At 43.1% G+C, this 20,537-nt stretch overlaps 1 protein-coding gene across 1 annotated transcript in view; it reads right to left on the bottom strand.

The window, feature by feature from the left end:
* Positions 1-18,556, bottom strand: part of Aqp9 (aquaporin 9) — a 40,671-nt gene extending 22,115 nt beyond the window's left edge. The window contains exons 1-3 of the mRNA XM_041679353.1: positions 18,060-18,556; positions 14,547-14,659; positions 13,290-13,464 (exon numbers count right to left, since the gene is read on the bottom strand). Of these exons, the coding sequence (XP_041535287.1) occupies positions 13,290-13,464; positions 14,547-14,659; positions 18,060-18,101 (330 nt within the window). The 5' untranslated portion in view covers positions 18,102-18,556. The remainder of the gene's footprint in view (positions 1-13,289; positions 13,465-14,546; positions 14,660-18,059) is intronic.
* Positions 18,557-20,537: the final 1,981 nt, after the last annotated feature.

Raw genomic sequence — 20,537 nt, 5'->3', positions numbered from 1 at the left:
TCCATTCTTCCATTGAAGAGCATCTAGGTTGTTTCCAGGTTCTGGCTATTACAAACAATGCTGCTATGAACATAGTAGAGCATATACTTTTGTTGTATGATAAGGCCTCTCTTGGGTATATTCCCAAGAGTGGTAGAGGGCAAAATTTTCTTTACTTCTTCAAACATTCTTTCTAAAGCATCTACATTTGAATCAGATTGCAAAATATCATCCATGTAATGGTAAACTATAGATTGCAGAAATTGCTTATATATCATTTCCAATGTCTGACTTTAAAAAATTGGCACAGGGTGGTGCTATTTAACATTCCCTATGGTAGAGCCTCCCACTGATATATCTTAGTAGACTGAGAATTATTATAAGTAGACACCGTGAAGGCAATTTTTTTCTCTGTCCTTTTCTTGCAAAGGTATAGTGAAGAAATAGTCTTTTAAATCAATAACTAAAAAAGGCTGTCCTGTAGGTAATAGAGAAGGCAAAGGGATGCCATACTATAGAGAGCTCATTGGCTGAATCACCTTATTAGCAGCTCTTAAATCTGTTTTTATTCATCATTTTCCAGATTCCTTTTAAAGAGCAAATACAGAAGAATTCCAAGGGCTGGTTGATTCCTCAATATGCTCAGCATCTAGTTGCTCCTGTACCAACTGTTCTAAAGCCTGAAGTTTCTCTTAACCCATACAGATGTGACTGTCAGCCATTTTAAAGGTAGGGCTGTTGATGCCTTTGAAATATCAGCAGCTGTTGTACCCTGTTCTTGTACAACCTGAGTGGTTGGTGACTGTTCTTTATAAAACCTTCTAATTATTGTAATCCCAGAAACATACAATAATTTATGGTTTGTTCCTAAGATTTGGGGAATGTTAATCTGAATATTTCATTGCTGTAACAAATCACGTCCCCAAAAATTCATTACTATGTATAGCTACATATGGTTTTAATATTCCTCTCTGTCCTTCTAGTCCTATATATTCAGCTCGTCTCGTGCTCTGTTTTACCTGAGATAAAGTTCCGGTCCCTAAAACCTGAACATTTACATCCTGACGAGGCCAATTTGAATGCCAAAATTACAATGTAATTATTGTTACATCTGCACCTGTGTCTACCAAACCTTCAATGACAATATCATTTATTCATATTTTTAATTTTGATCTTTGTTCATTTATAGAAGTTTGCCAAAACATTTGCTTTATGGTTTCTCCTGAATTTTTTGGTCTCCTTTCTATAACTGTTCTATCATCCAGAGCAATATGGTTTTTTACAATAGGCATTAGGTTATTTAATTGCTCTGGAAAGGAGTTTCCTCTGGGATGGCAGGAAAGGACTGAACTGGATTTGGCACAGGGGCCAAATTTGGCATAGCCCCTCATGGAGCTTCCTGATGGCAAAGGATTAACATGAATAGTCCTTATTGACCTACATTCATTAGTCCAATGCCTGCCTTTGCCACACCTTCCGCATTATCCAGAGAAGAGGGGATGTGCTCTGAATGAATTTTTCTTAGGAAAAAACATTGTTTCTAGGAATATTTTGTCTACAATCCCTGTAAAAGTGACCTTCTTTGTCACAATTATAACATTTGTCATTTTGATTTTTTCTCAAACCTTTGGAAATCACCTCTCCTATCCATGCATCATCATGTTCATGAGATTCTATATTAATTCTATCTCTTATCCATTCCCCCAAAGGTGCTGACCTTGCCTTTGATGGCCTAATTATCCTTTTGCATAGAGAATTGGAATTCTAAAAAGCCAGAGATTCAATTATTATTTGTCTAGCTTCTGAATTTGGTATCCTTCTATTTACTGCTGAAGTCACTCTTTATAAGAAATCTGTACAGACTTCCTTTGACCCCTGCTCAACTATAGTAAATAACTCAACTTTCTTTCCAAATTCTCCAGTTCTGTTCCATGCATTCAAAGATGCTGTGTGGCCTAAATCCAGGGTGTGGTCATCATACAGAACTTGCCTTCTATAGTAGCATAGTCTCCTTCTTCAAGAATTTGATCTTAGATTTCCCTACCTCTAGCTTTACTACATTGTTCAATAATCTTAGCCTCTTCTCTGAATTAGGTACTCCATTGTAATTGTGTACTAGTCCTTAAAACTCCATTAATCAAATCTTTTCAGTCATTAGGGATAATTTATTACAAACTGACCATGAGTTTAACATTTGCTTCACAAAAAATGAATGAATGTCAAATGAGACAATTGCCTCCTTGAATCTCTTTACATCTAACAATGGCACAGGAGTGCAGTTAGTTGTAATAGAGCTTTTGCCATTTGGAAATTTCTGTAAGATTATTGGATATATTAAGGTTGGTTGTCTGAAAACCTTAGGCTGTTCCTCTATTCTTATTATGCAGTGCTGAAATTGGCTCTCCATTAAATTATTTTGTCTGGGTTTGAATCTCTCTGTGATCTGTTTTATTAGATTTTTCTAAAGCCTGTATATTAACACTCAGATTAATCAACTTTTTTAGTGATAAGACAAAAATCATAATGCTGATGTTTACAATTGGCATCACATAAATTCGATCTAAATTAAATATTCTTTCATTTAATTGTTCCATTTTCAAACTGTCTACCAGTCTGACAGTTTGAAAATGGAACAGTTTCTACCATATGATCATATAGAGACAAATCCCACCATTATAATGATTTTTCCCATTTTTAATATTTATTTATTTATTTATTTATTATGTATGCAATATTCTGTCTAGATGCATGCCTGCAGGCCAGAAGAGGGCACTAGACCTCATTACAGATGGTTGTGAGCCACCATGTGGTTGCTGGGAATTGAACTCAGGACCTATGGAAGAGCAGGCAATGCTCTTAACAGCTGAGCCATCTCTCCAGTCTGATTTTCCCCATTTTTTAATGTGGGGGAAAATCTCTTTTTTAACTAATTTTCCCCTTTAAGAATTCCCAATTGTCTTACCAAATCTACCAATGATATTGATGGAGATCTGAGGCTGATTGCTGCTGCGTAGAACAGTAAAAGCCTGGCTGGATTTCAAGGCAGCTGCCTTGTTTGGCAGCAGCCTGAGAAGGGGGTTCACAGAGAATCTGGAACCACCAGTGGTGGAGAGAGACAGGAGGGGGGGGGAGAGAGAGAGAGAGAGAGAGAGAGAAGAAGAAGAAGAAGAAGAAGAAGAAGAAGAAGAAGAAGAAGAAGAAGGGCAGGAAGGCAGAAAGAAAGAAAGAAAGAAAGAAAGGAAGAAAGAAAGAAAGGAAGGAAGGGAAAGAAAAGAAAAGAAAGCCTAGTTGGGTGGGGCTATAGCCCCACATGCAGCTCCCGGCCTATGTTGGCAGCTAAAAACCTCAGGCAATGGCTTTTTCATTAATTCGTACTCCAAACATTGGGCACCAAATGTAGCATAAATAATAGAGACCCAGAGACAGAAATTGGGGTTCAACCCCCAAACCAGAAAAGCAAAGCAGCCAAGCCACTAGAAAAGTCTTAGGTCTACCAAGGCTGGGAAACCACAAACTAAGCAGACAGCCTCTCTCTCCTCCCATTTTATATTCCCTCTAGTGCTAGGAGTAAGGGTGTATGTCTTCCTAGTATTGGGATAAAGGTGTAGACCACCACCACCTGGGTTTATTTCTGCATTGATCTTGTGTAGCCCAGAGTGGCCTTGAACTCACAGAGATCCATCTGACTCTGTTTGCCAAATCCTGGGATTAAAGGTGGCTGTCACCACTGCCTGACCTCTAGTGGTTTTAGCTTTGCCTCTGGTCTTCAGGCAAAATTTATTTATCATAATACAAATAATATACCACTGCAGAGTTCCAGTGGCTGATGTTGACCATATTAGACACAGTGCAGTGGGGAATTAGTGAGTTTCACGGTAGATGTGAGATAAACACTCAGTGCTCACAGGGACAAAGGAAAAAGTGGTGAGAAGTATAAAATAATGGCTAAGAGACAAACAGAAAAAGATGGAGAAGGTCAGGCATGGTGGAATCTACCTTTAATCACAGAATTTGGGGGGCTGAGGTAGCTGGATCTCTGTGAGTTTGAGGACAGCCTGATTTAGAAAAACCCTGTCTCAATACAAACAAAAAAAAATGGAGAAAGTCACACCATTTCCAAAAACCGATCACAAGAAAGACAAGGTGGCAAAGGCAAAAATTCTCCACAATCGGCAAGAACAGGAAATATTTACATTGAAGACAAACCATGAATATTTCCCCTCAGCTATTTGATAGAAAATCTTAGAATTCATTTTTTTAAATTCTCATATTATCTACCAAAGAAATGTAGATTTTTAAGGACCTAGAGGCTGACAACAGACCGGAAACAGGAATAAAAGTGACTTGGGATGATGCCTGCAAAGCATCTACTTAAAAATTGCCATTTCTAATTGATCTTTTAGCAAGGAGCACAGTCAAGACAGAGGTGGAGACATGTTTGCTCCAGGTCTACCTCTTTGAAAGCAACAAGGACAGGACAAAGATTTTACCTTTCCAGAGGCTTCCCATACCAGCCAAAAATGTGTGTGTGTGTGTGTGTGTGTGTGTGTGTGTGTGTGTGTGTGTGTAGACGGGGAGTGGTACTTTGAGATGTGCCGTCAAGACAAAGCTGGAGGCTCAGAAGCTCTGGTTTCTAGTATTTCATCTGAACACACCTGGTCTCAGCAAATGCCAAACAGGCACAATTGATTATTCGAGTGTGTTGGGCCTGAGAAATAAGGTTGGGTGGAATAGAAAGTATGCGCTGAGTGAGGGCAGAACAGGGCGACCTTAGCAAAAGGAAAATAATGGGGAAGGTGAGTGCAAGCCTCAGGAATACCGTCAAACCATAAATTGTTGACCAGCAGCACACAGGACAGGTTGGTAGTTAAGTCTGAGAACTTAATCCTAGTTATTATTTTAATGAAATAGAAGCTGACAACACGTTTAGTTTTTTAATTAGAAAATGAGTCAATATAATTGATAGTGAATGTAAGCAAGTCTGCACTAGTAACGTTACCAACAAAATAAAAGGAGAGAGCTTGAAGGGAGGTGCCTGTAGGTAGTGGGAAGGGAGAGTTGGGCTCCTGGAAAGAGATGGGAAACTGAGATGCATACGCTAAAGATGCATTGTTTACAGATATGGTGTTGTCAAAGGATAAACGAAATTGTCCTATCTTTTTTAAAACCAGTAATAACGATACTGATGGAGAACTGGGAAAAGAAACAAGACTGAGGAGCTGGAATAGTTGGTCGAGTTTTGCTGTCTGGATTTGCAAACTCCTCAAACACACAAGGCAAAGCACTTAGGGCACCCAGAGGGTGCATGGGGGAGTGAAGTGGATGTGGGTGAGGAAAGCTGGTGGAGGCAGTGAGAAGACAGAATGATCAAAGCAGAAACCACTGGAGTGGAAAACCATAGAGAGGGCATGGCTATTGGGATTCGGTGGAGACTTCAAGGGCCCGAGAAGGCTCTGTAAATGCATTTCAAAATCAGTGCTTTCAAAACCTTAGTTTTGAGAGGATTAGCAACTTTGAAAAAGTGTGCATGAAATTGCAAATGAAACACTATATCTTTATCTTTCCCTTTCTTTTTTAATTTATTGGGGCTGTTTGTTGAATAGGGTCTCCTGTAGACCAGAATGGCTTCTAGCTGAGGATGGCCATGAATCCTGATCCTCTTGACTACCAGGAACTAGAAGTACATGTGTGTGCTTGGCTGAATTTCTTAGACAAATATATCAATTTCCAAAATGGAATCAAGAACAGAAAAATATAAACTGGACCTATGACGTTTAAGTAAATCTTACCCCTCCTTGTTTCTTCTCTTTCTCCTTTTTTCAGTGTTTATACTAAGTAATCTTTAAGAAATAGATAATTCCCAGCATATAGAAAGTATCTTGGGCTAGTGAGATGTATCGGAATATAAAGGCACGTGCTGCCAAGTCTGACAGCCTGAGTTGACCCCAGGATTGCCATGGTGGAAAGCAAGAACTGGAAAAATGGTATCTGACCTCCACACATGCACATAGCCACATAGACGAAAAGATAAAGAAATAAAATAAAAATTTTTAAAAACTAAGCATTCTACAAAATAGGTCTGAGAGAAATAATTCCAACCTATTTCAGGAGGCTCGTGAAACCTTAGTAGTAAAACTAGACGAAGATAATATATAGAAATTACGGTGTTGGGGGTTGGAGAGTTGGCTCAGCAGTAAAGCACTGCTGCTTTGCCAGAAAACCCAGATGTGGTTGCCAGCACCCACATGGCAGCTCACGACCATCTGTAACAGGTTCCAGGGGATTCAATGCCCTCTTTTGCTCTCTGTAGATACCATGAATACACATGATATACATACATACATGTAAGCCGAATGTTTATACATATAAATGAAAAACAAATAAATCTTTAAATTTTTATGATATAAATATTTAATAAAGCATTACATATCAAGTGTAGTATGATTAATTAGGGATTAGTACCAAGAATGCAGGGCTCATTTAATGCTAAAATTGTTTATCAACAGAATTGACTGCATGAGCTTATAAAGGGGACTCACGTGTTTATTTGAAACTCTTACATAAGTGTATGTGTTTCATTGATGCAGAAATAGTATTCTAAAATATTAAAAAATCAGCCCTAAATAAGAGTTCTCTTAAATCATACAGTATTCTCCAGAATACTCTAGGGATATTCACATTTAATGAGAAAACATCATGAAATTGACTATAAAATGATAAGATTACCATGACTTCTACTGACACCACACAAGAGGTTTAAGCCATAAAAATGACAGTAGAAGAAATCAAATGATTAGAGAACAGAACATAGTAAAGCTGTCATTATCTTCAGAAAAAGAAATCCTTGACAATAGCAAGAGAGCTGTGTTAGAATCTATATGAAAGATACAACTCACCACTCACAAGATTACTGGAAGCTCTAGCTACCTATGACCCCCAGTGTTCATCATTCAAAGCTTCAAGTCAAAGGTGGTTTTGCAAAGCAATGAGCTAGAAGAGTATATGGGGAAGAAAACAGAAAGGCTATGACTGACCCATAAGGAGAGAAGTTGAGCAAGGGGTCTCTTGAGACCCAATTCTCAGTAGGTCCTTTGTCATGAGACAGAGGGGCCTCATACCAGGAGAGATGGTGCACACTTTTAATCTTAACACTCAAGAGGCAGAGGCAGGTAGATCTCTGTGAGTTCAAGCCCAGGTTGGTCTACATAGCAAGTTCCAGGCCATCTAGAACTATGAGACCCTGTGCTGGGGATGGAGGTGGGGGTGGGAAGAGGTCTTCAGGGGAGTCAAGAAAACCGAAAACCTAAAAGAAAGTTATGTGCCATATGGTTAGTAGGGCCTCAGAGCCATGAACATATGGCTGAATCACCTCAGGAACCAAGTGTTACAAGAGCTAAGAGTACGTTTGTAAGAAACAAAGATGTATCCAAACCTCTAGTAAACCTTCTAGCAAATGCCCCAACCACAATCATATTTGCTCTGAGTAGTCATCCTTTGACACCGCTAATGTGTCTAATACTGTCTGTAAGCTATAAAAATCAATCTAGTTTTCTTTTTTTCATGGGAAAGGGGTTAATTCTTATCAAATGGTAGTATTTTAGGAATGGCTGCTGTCAGGGCATCAAGACCAGCTCTTGTAGTCAAGGGCCAGCAGATCTTGGATAAAGTTCTTAGGGCCCTGCTATTCCTGCTTCCCCATCTGGACCAACTGATCTGGTCACTTTCCTTTCTCTGTCCTCCAGGAAAGATAGAGTCCAGATGAGAACTCTGTGTTCATAGGAGGCAAAGCAGAGATGAAGCCCAGCAGCCTAAGGCAGGGTTGCTGGCTCTAGGGCTGATTCAAAGGACACAGAATTGCATCAGCCTGGGCCTCAGCTCCTCTTTCAACAAGAAGGGTCAGTGACATGTGCCTACCCACCCTTATCTTAGTACTCAGTGTTTCTGAATAATGGAGTAGACCAAAATTACCGGCTTATGCCCTATAAAGTAGGTGTCTTCTTTAATCAGGAGGGTGATTTAAAAAAAAAAAAACTTAACTATTTCATTTGAAGTGCTGACCACATATTCTCCTTTGGAAGTCTCCCTGGTTGGAAATGTTCTTGCCGACTGGAACACACACAATTTTTGGTGACAACTTTTCTGATCAGTATAATTTACAAAGAATCTTCCCAGAATGGAACTAGAAATCTGAGGACATCCACCAACAGGGACCGGTCACGGAGGAGGACAAGAACAAGGAGTACAAGAGCCTGTACTCTGCCTGTGGCCTACTCTGTCTGCTTCCTCCCTTCCTCACTGCCCACGGCCCTGCCCCTCTGTATTCTGTGGTCCAAGACAATCTCTTTTGAATTCCTTCGAGGGCACAGATCAAAGGCATACAGCTATTTAAAGTAGTTATGCTTTCCTTTTATTCCTGAGATGCCAAAAGAGCCGTCTCTAATATGGAAGAGGCTTTGGTAGTAAGAAGAGAATTAAGGGTCTTCCCCACTGCTCGTAGCTTCCACATCAGAAGGATGCCCTTCCTGAGGAGGAAGCTGGCTGGGACATTTCTCTCAGCATCAAGGTTAAGAGGAACTTTGTACCAAACAATGCTGAAAAGTATGGGAAAAAAATGCAAGCACACAGAACAATGAAAGGCAAACATCACCTCTAGAAGAAATCACACAAAATCAGGTCCTGAGGAGTTCAGAAGAGGAAGAAGCTTTAAGTCTGTGTGTACTTACGGGGTCCTATTTGTGTTTGCCTAGAGCTTGGTGGGAGATACAGAGGAAAGCCACCTTAAGATGCCCAGGAGGCGTCAGAGATGGGGGAACCCCCAGGCAGGAACAGGGGAAAGGGAGTCCCCCCCCCAAAAAAATTCTATGACTATTTCTGACGCTAGGGACTTTACATGTCATGTACACTGACTTCTCACCACTGTGCTGAGACTCAAGGAGACCAAGCTCACTTTTAAACACCAAAAGCTGTGCAGCACGGGGCAGCTGGACAGTATTAGCTTCTCTGGGAATCTCGGGGCCAATACAACTTCTGCAGTTTACTATTCCATGCTGCCGCCCCAGGTGTAAGTGATTCCAGCTTTCAACTCTCATATCTGCATTTCATGTGTGTCTGGACACAGGGTCCTGGCTACCATGCCTAGTATCATCAGCCTGGCTACCCATTCACCATTCGGTTCCTATGGCCCCCAGCTCATGGCTTCCATCTGTGGAAATGCTGAGGCAGGTGTGTGGAGAACTAGGGGTAAGGGGTCAGACCTACCATACAGTTACCTCAAGGGATTCCAGCCTTGGATAAGAAGTGAAATGGCAAGTATAAGATCCAGAATTAGAAAGAAATCCACACCTTCTGAATGTGGGCTTTTATCTCCTTGAGGTCTCTCCCTTCCCTTGCCCTCAACTGTTTATGAATGATAATAAGGAAGCCAACTGTTAGCTGTGACTTGTTTTTACTGATAGAACTATTTACTCATAGCAACAGTGAATATGGCTATCTTGGTGATTAAACAACGAAAGAGCCAGATACATGTCTGGAACTTGCCACAGGTTCCCTTCTTTTCAGTTTAAAATGACAAACCTTCCCTCAGCAAGAAGGCAGATGCATTTCTCTAACATCAGAAAGGATAAAGTCTATGTCTAAAAACAGGCCAGATTTCATCTTGTTCTTTGGCTTATGCCTTGGTGATTTTTGTTTTGAGCCACAGTTTACAAAGACTTTTTTTCATTTTCTTTCCCAAAGGCAACCAACAGGCCTTTGCCATTTCAACTATGGTGTGAATGAGTTTGAGGGGACTCCAACAAAAGCAGATTTTAAGAAGCCATCAGATTCCTGGGATCTAAGGAGAGGGGAGCTTCTGATCAGCTTCTGCCATATTTCCAATGTTCTCCTCTCAGATCTTGTCAATAGGCAAATTGTTACTAGAAAAATATAGGCAAGATTTGCATTTGCCAGTTGACCAGGAATAATGTAACGGGATGACTTTGAGCAAAACTATGTGTTACAAATAACAAGGACTCTGTCCAGGTTTGATAGAGAAATGAGCTGAGATGGACATCAGTGAAATATCTCCTGACAATGCCAGCCTCTAAGTGGAGAAGCTGGGGAAGCAGTAGCAACCCACAGAGCTGCCTTCCATGTATAGACTTTAGAGCAGAAGGCTATCTGAGCTTGGAGGGAGGGATGTCTGAGCTTTGAGGAAGCCTGACTTCAGAAATCAGTAACAGCAATAGCACGTGAACGGCACCACCCTACCTTGGTGCTGCTATGTGCTGGGGAAAGTATTGGATACAATATGGATGAGGCTGATCCCATCTCTAGGGGCCGCATCTGTCATCCAGCTGTATGGGAATTCATTGTTTGAAAAAATTACATTTCTTATTTGCATTTCTCTTTAAAGCTTCAACAAAACAGTACATGGCAACCAAAGTTCTAAATTATATTTAGCAAATAACTATCTGGTACAATAGGAATTAATCATTCATGACAGAATTACCTTTAGTCAGAAGACCTAAAGTTCTGTTTTCTACCATGCAACATTCAGATCGTCTATGTCTAGCTTCTTCCTGGAACAATTGGTTTGTGTGGGTGAAACTGTTCTCATACCATAGAAGTCAATGCAGAAGAACACAGTGACCCCAAAAGGCGTGGGATTGCTCCCCACTGGCAACCAAGCCATCTAGTTTGCAGTAGACATCAAAGAGGTGCCCTCCAACTCAGCACTGATACATTCCCCGTGGAGACAGCAAAGGATCCTACAGGGTGAAGCTCAGGCCACAAGAGTCACCTTCCCCCACTTCAGACCCCATTTGTGAACTTCAGGTTGTTTGAACTGTGTTTCTGACTGCTCCATTCTAATTTGAGGTTCCTACAAGCCCCTTCTTGGGGTACCATTAGTTTGGCTTGTGCATCTCAGAGAACTCAGGAAAATCCTGAATTTACATGTTTCTCCTAAAAGATTCTGTAAAGGGGTACAGAGGAAGAGAAGAATGATGGCTAAGAGGAGGGGTGCAGAACCCATACCTATCCCTGTAGGCACCTCCTCCTGTTCAGCTGTAGTCTGGACTGTTCAGTTCGGTTCAATTGTCTTATGGCGACACCACCACATAAACAAGACTAAAACATCAAGTGAGGAAGTGTCAAAGCCTTGTGCAAGGCTATATAACTAGGTTGTGGCTGGGAGGCATTGCTCAGAGGCAAAGTGTGTGCATATTGCATACAAGACTTTGGGGTTGATTCCAGGCATCAAAAAAAAAAAAAAGTTAATAAAAGTCACTGAGCAGAGAGCCAGCAAGGCTCATCTGCCCCGAATCTTCTCTGCCCTTCTCTCTAACAGCATTCTTCCTTCCAGGGTATAATGCTGAGTCCTGAAATGAGGGTCTTATGACCTATAATCACATGGAGTATTTCCAGGGTTTATGGCCAGCTTGAAAAGGGCAGGGGTGGAGGTTCTGAATTTCTGGCCTTGGAAACAGCAGGCCCTCCTATCTGGGGCCAGCCCTGGGGATAGAAATGGGATGATAATATTGACATAGGGGGAGATGATACAAGGCTGCATGATCACAATGGTGAATGACTGGAAGCAACGTTCACCTCCTCGATGAGCAATGGAATTATGAAACTGATTCTTAAGAAACAAGGAAGAGTTTAAAACATTTTCAGTTGTAAAAAGGAAGCTGAGCTCACTTCTTTGTTGCCTGCACTGAGAGCTAATATAGGCCTGACTTCATTTTTCTGCATAAGTCACTGTAGGCTGAAATCTGCCTGTGGTGATGCTTTTTTAGGGTTAGACTGCCAAATATCATGGCCCAAATGGTCATGGGGGTGCACGCCTTTAATCCCAGCACTCTGGAAGCAGAGATAGGCAGATTTCTATGAGTTTGAAGACAGCCTGATCTATAGAGTTTTAGGCCAACTACAGCTACATAATGTGACTTTATCTAAAAGAAGACCCAACCATCTCCATATCTGGCAGAGGGCAATTTCCCAGGAAGCTCTGACCAGAATAAGAAAACTCCGGGCCTTTTTCTTTTTCTTTCTTATCCTTCTAACTGCCCTGACTGAGGTTCTGAGCTTGACTATGGTGAGACTAAGGAGGAGCTTCTTGCCAGGGAAAGGTAAGAAGCCAAAAGCTATCTTTTAACTCTCCTTGCCTTGACTCAGCTGACTCATTCTATCCCTATCCCCCTCATTGATCTAAAGCAAGAACTTCCTAAGGTGTAAAACTTGAAGACAACTCTCTAAAACTCTTGAGAAAATGAAAATGTGTCCGAAGTAGGGTTTTTTAGTGCTTTATAAAAGTTAAATAAAAATAAATAGTCTTCTCATGATGATAATTTTCTCTTTGCAAAGGGTCAGAGTCCAGCTAGGAATTCAGGGTCCATTATTAGTGGCACAGTAAGAGCCTAGGGCCAGGGCTCACACCGCTTTAGTAACTAGCAATAGTTTCTGCCCACTCTCTCTTCTCCCCCAACACTTCTCTTAGCTGAACAAATCTTTGCGGAGATTCTTAGGCCCAGTTCTCATTAACAGAAGAAGCTCTTCTGTCGATTGAAAGATCTTTAGAGATTTGCTGAAGCCAAGTTAAATCAAAAGGGGGACATTATATGAAATCAACACATGACTACATATACACACCACCAACCCCATGTGGTGAGATGGCTTAGTGGATAAAGGTGCCACCAAGTCTGAAGGCCTGAGTTCCATCCCGTGATCCCACCTGGTAGGAGAGCCAACTCCAGCAGGTTGTTTACACACACACACACACACACACACACACACACACACACCCCTCAGGGAAGGCTCATAAATAAATAAATAAATAAATAAATAAATGGATGTGTGATTGTTTTTTTTAAAGTTAGATGATCTGATAGCGCTGCCATCGCCAGGCACCTCTCTTGGTAGCCTGTTTCATGCTGTTCATCTTTACTGACCATTAGTGCTTATTCCAGGTGACTCAGTCACCTGATGGGAAGCAAGTGGAGCACACAAATCAGTTCTTCAACTAGTAGAGATTTCTAGCAACTCACTCTTTCATCACATAGCCTTTTGAGAAACCACAACGAAGAGAGCTCTCCACCGCCCCCCCCCCCCCATCCTCCACTCCCATCAGCTGTCTGGGATAAACCTGAAGAGCAAATGAAATTTACATGGTCACCAAATAGCCAGACAACCTAGAAAGTGACATGATGCTTCCTGGAAGAGGCTGGATCTGGTAATCAAAGAAGACAAACCAAAACAGGTGCCTGTTTCAGTAGCTTGGCAGCCAGGAAGGTGGCATGAGATCAGACCTGGGGAAATCAGGAAATACTCACGATCATTATAAAGGTGCCCAGGAACTCAGAGACTGTCTCCTTAGCTATACGGCTCTTTAGGGCCAGCCTCTGTGTGAGGCTCCTCTTGGTGCGTTCCTTCTGTGAAGGCATCTTGGAGTTTCTGCCAGATGGGCGCTTTCCACCAAGGCCCGCTTGTTTTGCTCCTTGGCCTTCGCTACCACATAAAAAGAAAACAAACCCGGACACTTAGCTCCTGGCGGATTCCCCGAGACAGCTGGGGAGATACTGGCTATGCAAAGGCTGTCCTAATTAGAGGCTGTGACTTAATCTTTGTCTGCTTTCAGGGACTGCCCTGCCTGCTGCTGAATTGGTGAGTTATAACCCCCAAATCCTCAAAATGATCCTGATAGATTAATCATTACCTTTATTCTCTGACTGCTTTTTTTTTTGTTGTTGACTCTCCTGCCACCCCCGCCCGGGAGATGAGAAAAAGAGATGCTGTGTTGCCAAACCACTCTTAGTCCCGAAGAGAGTCACATGTTACACAATTTAGTCTTTCTGATGATTTGTTTCCCCTATTCGGAAGTGGGTGGTTTGGGTGTTAATTGAGAACTATTAGATCAGCTATGGATACCTTCACTCTGAACACTCTCTGCACAAGGTTTTCAACCAGACTAGAAGGTGTGAGGGCAAAAGAGACTTGTTGTCCCAGAGATCAGTCCCCTCATTTCCATTTGGCAAGGCCTCAGGGATTTCATGAAAGTCCTCTAGAGTGGCTGAGAACTGATTTAGAGACAGCTAAATTAACCCAAGGGGCCATCTGAAAGGCTCAAGAAGGCGAGTTTACTGGACAAGATGGGAACTCCCCCTTGTTCACGGTTTCCCTTCCTACTGAGCAAAGTTTAGGATTCAAGAATCAAAATGACAGAGAAAGGAGCAATACACACCAGAGGGCTGAGCTTCTAGTCCCTTGAGCCAGAAGGGTGGGCAGTCAGACTGTTGGCCACCCCAATTAAAGAAGAAAGGGGTGGCTATGGCTCACTAAGGCTCCTAGTTCAAATCTGATGAATCAAGGTCTTTGCAGGCAACAGACTACATTTGACAATAGTTTCTTGTCCTGCCCAATAAGCAAGGCCTGATTTCCAAAGCTGGTTTGTCTGAAAAGATGAAATTCAGCCATAGCCTCTCAATACCCCCCAGGCAGTCCCACTGAATTAGAACCCACATAGTGCTCCCTCCCTCCCTCCCACAGAGCAGCCTTGCTGGGCTTCATTCTTCTTTGGGGCCCTCCCCTACCTTTGCAGGAGGCCTCCAGTCTTTTCCAGTTGAGGAGGCAGGCAGGCAGGAGGGAGGAGAGGATGTGAGGAGAGCAGCTGGGGAGAGCCCAAGGGCAGGACCAAACACCTAAGCTGTAGGTAAGGTTTACAGTTCAGAGCAAAGAAGTCACATTATAGCAAAACCCAGGGTAGGACCTAGCATTTTGACTGTAGCTCCTGATTACACGACCATGGAGAAGATAATAAAACACAGAAGTGATTATGGATAGCATCATCTGGGAGAGTTTCCTATGACCACGCTATGCCCAAGTCCTGGTTGCTAGACCAGAGAAACAGGACTTTATTGTTCTGACTTCAGCTTAAAGACAAAGGGTGTTCTTCGGACTGTTCATCCACTCACCTGATAAATATTTATGGCATACTTGCTGTGTGCCAAGCACAGCCCTTAGCAAAAAAAAAAAAAAAAGCAGGGCAGTCTTCCCTGCCTGTCATAGAACTGAGTGTGATGGAGACCAACAGATAGGAAACAATCACACAGGCACAAATAGACATTTGCAGCTGAGACACATATGATGGGGACCATTCCCTGTGCTCAAATATGACAAGGGAGGTTCACCTTGTTGGAGAGATCTCTGTAGTGTCTCCCAGGATGTCATGTCTGAGCTGAGATCAGGAGGCACAAGGCTTACTCACATGAAATGGGGAAGGAAGTGGATGTGTAAGACTTTGAGGGGTGGAGTAGGTGGGGCAACATGGTACCTATCAGAGAATGAGAGACACACCCACGGCGGTTAGCCTCCAGAGAGAATGAAGGAGCAGTGTGCAAGATAAGCTGGGGTCAGGGCACCAGACTCTGTTGAGCCTTGTGAATTGTGTGTCAGGGTAGACATGTCATAAATCATTGGAGAAGATTAAGCAGGCAAATGAGATCACTAGATCTTCAAGTTTTAAAAAGTTCATCCTCTGCTAACAGTCCCTGATGAACTACTGGCAACTGATGGACTCTGTGCAAGAGATAGTCATTTTCTTCAGTTGTGTTAACAAGTGGTGAGCCCACCAGGCTCCAGGGAGTATCTCCAAGTGGTGAGCCCACCAGGCTCCAGGGAGTATCTCCAAACCCCTGGCCACACAAACAGTCTCTGGTTAAAATCAGTGTGGGTCACAAGTCAAGTGGTGGTGGTACATGCCTTTGATCCCCACAAGGAAGGAAGCCGAGGCAAGCAGTTCTATAAGTTTGAGGTCAGCCCTGCCAACAACAAGAGCAAGTTCCAGGACACCCAGGACAACAAACACAGAGAAACCCCATCTCGAAAAAACAAAAAAAGAGAGAAACAAACGAATAGGTCACAAACAAAACAAAAAGACATGAATGTGAGAAGGATCCAATGGGGAGGAGGAGGAAGGATGGCAGGGGTGGGGGCGTGAGATAAAGAAGGGTAGGGACCAAGATTAAACAGAATGCCCTAAGTACACATTACATGGTCAATGAACAGATGAGATCGGGCACGTTCAGGGTGGTACGGCCGGAGAAAAAGACGAGATCTCCCGAGTAAATTGGGAGCATGGGGTTCATGGGAGAGGGTAGAAGGGGAGGGGAAGGAAGGGAGGAGAATGGAGAAAAATGTAAAGCTCAATAAAAAAAAAGGGAGAAAAGCAGGAAAAGGTGGGGTACTAAGAGAAGGAGGAACAAGAACAATGGCAAAAATTAAAATCTCCACAGAGAGACTGTAAGTGCATATAATTTAAAAAAAATGTCAATGAACAAATTTAACTATTTGAAATGATAATCCTAGCTGTGAGTTGGAGATCAGATTAAAGAGAGCATAAAACAGCCATACATAAGAGCCACATAGGGGTGCTACCTTATTCTAGATCTGAGGAACAGGTTTCACAATGAAGAAGTGGAAGCTATTTAATGATTCTTTGCATTCTAAAATGAGAAGGGTTGATGGGATGTGGAAAATAAAAGGACCCATCAAGGTATTTTGCTGGGTCCTTAGCTGGCTGGGGAAAGCAGCACAAAGCCCTTGGAGAGGAGCCCTGGGAAAGGCCAGACCATAGTGAGCACTGTGAATCCTACTTGTGTGAAGTGCAGCTGCAGGTGCATATGAGAGATAGGAGGAAGGAAGAAATGTGGGCCCACTTGAAAAGGGTGTGTCCAGGGAGCTGACAGATAAAGCCGTTAGGACTGACCCGGAGAGAGGGTGTGAAGAGCCTAGAAATGGAGACTGAGCAAATGCGAAGGTTAGCATGTATTATTCACTATCACCATAACTCACCATCAAACATAACTTCTCACTTCTGTCCCTAGCCTCCAAGTAAAACCTCCCAAGTACCCTAAGAAAGTGAGCAGTGAATATCACCTTGGCCTTCCTCCACCTTGGGAGGGACCTTTGTGGTCCCCTTCAGTGTTCTAAATGGATGCATGGGACTACTGGTAATTTCCATTCATGTAGCTATCCCATCCCATCCATCGCTTCCACCCATCCACTCCCTCCCTCCCTCCATCCATCCATCCATCCATCCATCCTCTCTATCCATCATCCATGCTTCTACCCCATCCATATATCATCCCATCCATTCACCCAACTCACACATCCATCTGCCCCATCAATCTATCCATCTTTATACCCATCTATCCCATCCATTCATCCACTCTATCCATCCATCCATCCTTCCATCCATGAATGATATCTATCCATAAGTTAATCTATCCCAGCCCAGCCATCAATCTATATCCTATCCCATCCATTCATCAGTCTTTATCCTATCCATCCATCCTATTTCATTTATTCATTAATCCATCCTCCCCTTCAATCTACCCATCCTTTCATGCATCCATCTATCCATCCAACCCTCTCACTCATCTAGGAAAACTTCTCACTAAATAGTAGCCATCAATCAGACACAGCATTAGGCCCTGGAGATTAAAAACCAGATCTCTTCTGCTAAGAATTAATAGTCTAAGTGACAAAGTCCTGCCCAATAAAATAAGAAGTACACTGAACCAAAACCCAAAGGCAGACACCTAGGAGGTTGTTCCACACTAGTCAACACCTTGTCCCATTCTGCTGTTATCAATTCTAACTAAAGTTGCTGGGCTCTCTGGCCTCAGTTCCATAGTGAGTGTTCAAGACCAGCCTTCGATGTGCATTTAATTCCATTTGAATGTGACCCTCCCTGGATCCAGCGTTCTCTTTGGTGTGCCTGACTTTTCCCACTCAGGAGATTATCAATTGTTTACAAACCTGACCCCCCTACCCTGATATCACTTTTTTACTTCCTCTGCCTTGTCCCTTGGGCTCCACTCCAGTTCTGCCTGTTCACACTTGGAAACTATGTCATATCCCGGGACTGTTTCTCTTTCAAAGTCTTTAACACTAAGATTCGTTTCACTGATTGAAATGTCCATTTCTCATTGTTTTTTCATCTGTGCTCTTCCTGAAATCTGCCTGGCAGCATTCTCACAAAGCCAGCCTCTCTTCCCACCAAGTTCTAACCGTCGGTTTGCCTCGTTTCATGATGCACTTACCTGCATCTCGGGTTCCACTGACCTGTTGACTCTCATCTCCATCCTCGTTGCGCAAGCCCAACTGTGGGTATGCTTGGCCGTGGATTTGTCTCAAGTGTTCTCTCCCCTGACAGCTGGACGATTCTAGGGAAACTCACATCATTGTATTGATTGTCCCTTGGCAGGTAATTATGGCACAGCGTCCGCACTGCTAGTCCATCCTCAGTTAACCTTTCCTGTCCATGGCTCCAGATTGCACCATGAATTACAATCATCCATCTCTCTGGGGCTGGACCCCCAAGTTCTCCCACAAATACTGGGTCATCCGGATCCCACCGAGCTTTTTTCTCCACGGCAGGCACATGCCTCCCCTAGGCCCTTCCAGCTCCCACACAGCTAATTTCTCCCCTAGGGGTTCCAGAGAAAAACAAGTAAGGTTCATCGGCTATACTTTTTTTCATGTCCTTCCTTCTCAAAAGTTTGCCTCGGTTTGTTTCTGTGTCATCTCCTTTGCCTTATTTCTACAGTGAGCCCCATTCTGGCTCCCTGATCCAGCCTCTGGGGAGGCCAGCCAATTAACATTCCCCTCACCTCCTTTCTTTCCTAAACTGACGTTTATCCCAGGGCCCCCAAACAAGGCCAAGTTTCTCTTATGCTGAAAACAGTCTTTCAAAGTTGTTTTACTTCAAATTACCATTTCATCTGGCTGTTCCATTTTTCCCCCATTTTGGGGGGTGGGGTGAGGATAAACCTTTCTGAATATAAAATCATATTAACTCAAAAAAGTTATAAACGTTTAAAGTAAAACATCAAAATATCATCACTCCTGGCTTCAGAGATAACCAGAATTGGAATACTCTCCTATAAGGTTCTCATTAGTAGATATGTACAATACTTTTCCTCCTAAAAGTGAGATATTTACTTGATCAAACTGGTTTTGCCCTCTTAGAATCTATTCTGTTCCTTTCTATGCTAATGTATGATTCATCTTTCTAATGACTGTGCAATATTCTCATGTACAAATGTGCCATAAATATAAGGCTTAAGTAAAGCAAGCTCCTTTTAACAGAAAGTTGGTTATTTCTAGTTCTATTAAAATGGAGCCCCAGACCTCCCAGTTACATTTGGGATGTTACCGCTGTAAAATGTCAATAGCAGACCCTTACCAGGCAGCTGCGAGACGTTTGTAAGTGTCCACAGTGCTCCGGTGCTGGGAACAACAGGAGCTGTTAACAGTTACTTTGTGATGTCACCTCCTCACCTCCCCTGCCCCCCACCCCATGCTAACTGTAGCTCTTGACCAGCCAGGATGGGAAGGGCAAGATTCCAGCCATCCTTCCTGTATCCCAAGGAAAACACATTTGGGCACAGCCAGTCTCATTTTCCACTGCACCGTCCAGATGCCCAGCCCTCTCTATAGTAAGATAATAGTAACTTCGCTGACCTTCAGCATGTGAACTGGGCGGGTGAAACGCCCTGGGAGATCCCTGCTCCAGCTGCAGGGCTTGGCTAGCTGTGGAAAGCTGAATGCGGCTGAAGTCACCTGTCACTCAGCCATCCTCTGGGAGAGGCTCTGGTGGACTCCTCAGCCAGTGACTCCATCTTCCTTTCATCTTTGTGGAGAGAAACGTGGCAGTAAACAAAGCCCCGATCTCCAGATATCGCGGCCCTGAGCCGTGCACCCGACAGGCAATGGCGTTGGTTCAAGGCTGTTCCGTCTAAATAACCTCCTATCTAGTCATGACAGTTCCCTGCTCTTTGGTCCTACCTTAGTGGGTCTTTCTGGTGGAGGGCTCTACCTGAAAAGCCAGAGTTGGTCGGATCTTTTTGAGACCTTCTATCTCTTCCCTCTTGTGAGAACCAAACTCGTTCCTTACGGCTTGAGGCTCAGTGCTCTGATCTGTAATCACAGACTTCAGCACTCAGGTTCATTTTAACTTCTTACTCCTTTTTAAGAGCAAGTCTGCTCTATGGACACACACCTACCTGGCCTCTACTTGGCCAAAATGCAGACTAGAAACAGGCTGACTTTCACCACTGCCCTGTCTTCCTCGTTTCTTCACATAAGATCTTCAGCACCTCTTTACATACACAGGCAAAGTTTTGTTTGTTTTCTCATAGCACAATGGTGTTTATAGCTTTAATAACCTTTGGGCCGTAAATACCTTTCTTTGGACTGGAGGAGGGGTGCATGGAAACATGGTAGCCATATGATGGGCTATGTCCGAGTATCACTCTCCTTAGCCCACCCCCAATATCCCCCCACTCCTGACCCTCCTGCCTCTCCAAGTAGCCACCCCCCCTTGACCCTCCCCCCTCCTCTTTCCCTCTGTCCCACTTATTCTTAAAGAAAAATAAATGGACAGTTTCTTCCACTACCTTTAACACTGAGTTAGTGTGGTTCTTAAAACTAGGGCTCATTTGCGGATCGATACATCTCAGCAGAGAGATGGAATAAAGCTGTCGGGAGTTAGGACTGTCTCAAAGGAAACTAAAGCC

This window comes from Microtus oregoni, unplaced genomic scaffold (genome assembly GCF_018167655.1).
Source record: "Microtus oregoni isolate MIOR12 unplaced genomic scaffold, Mior012 000032F_ref0000030, whole genome shotgun sequence".
NCBI lineage: Eukaryota > Metazoa > Chordata > Mammalia > Rodentia > Cricetidae > Microtus > Microtus oregoni.
Note: the sequence above shows the minus strand (reverse complement) of the source record. Positions and strands in the feature narration are given on the sequence as shown.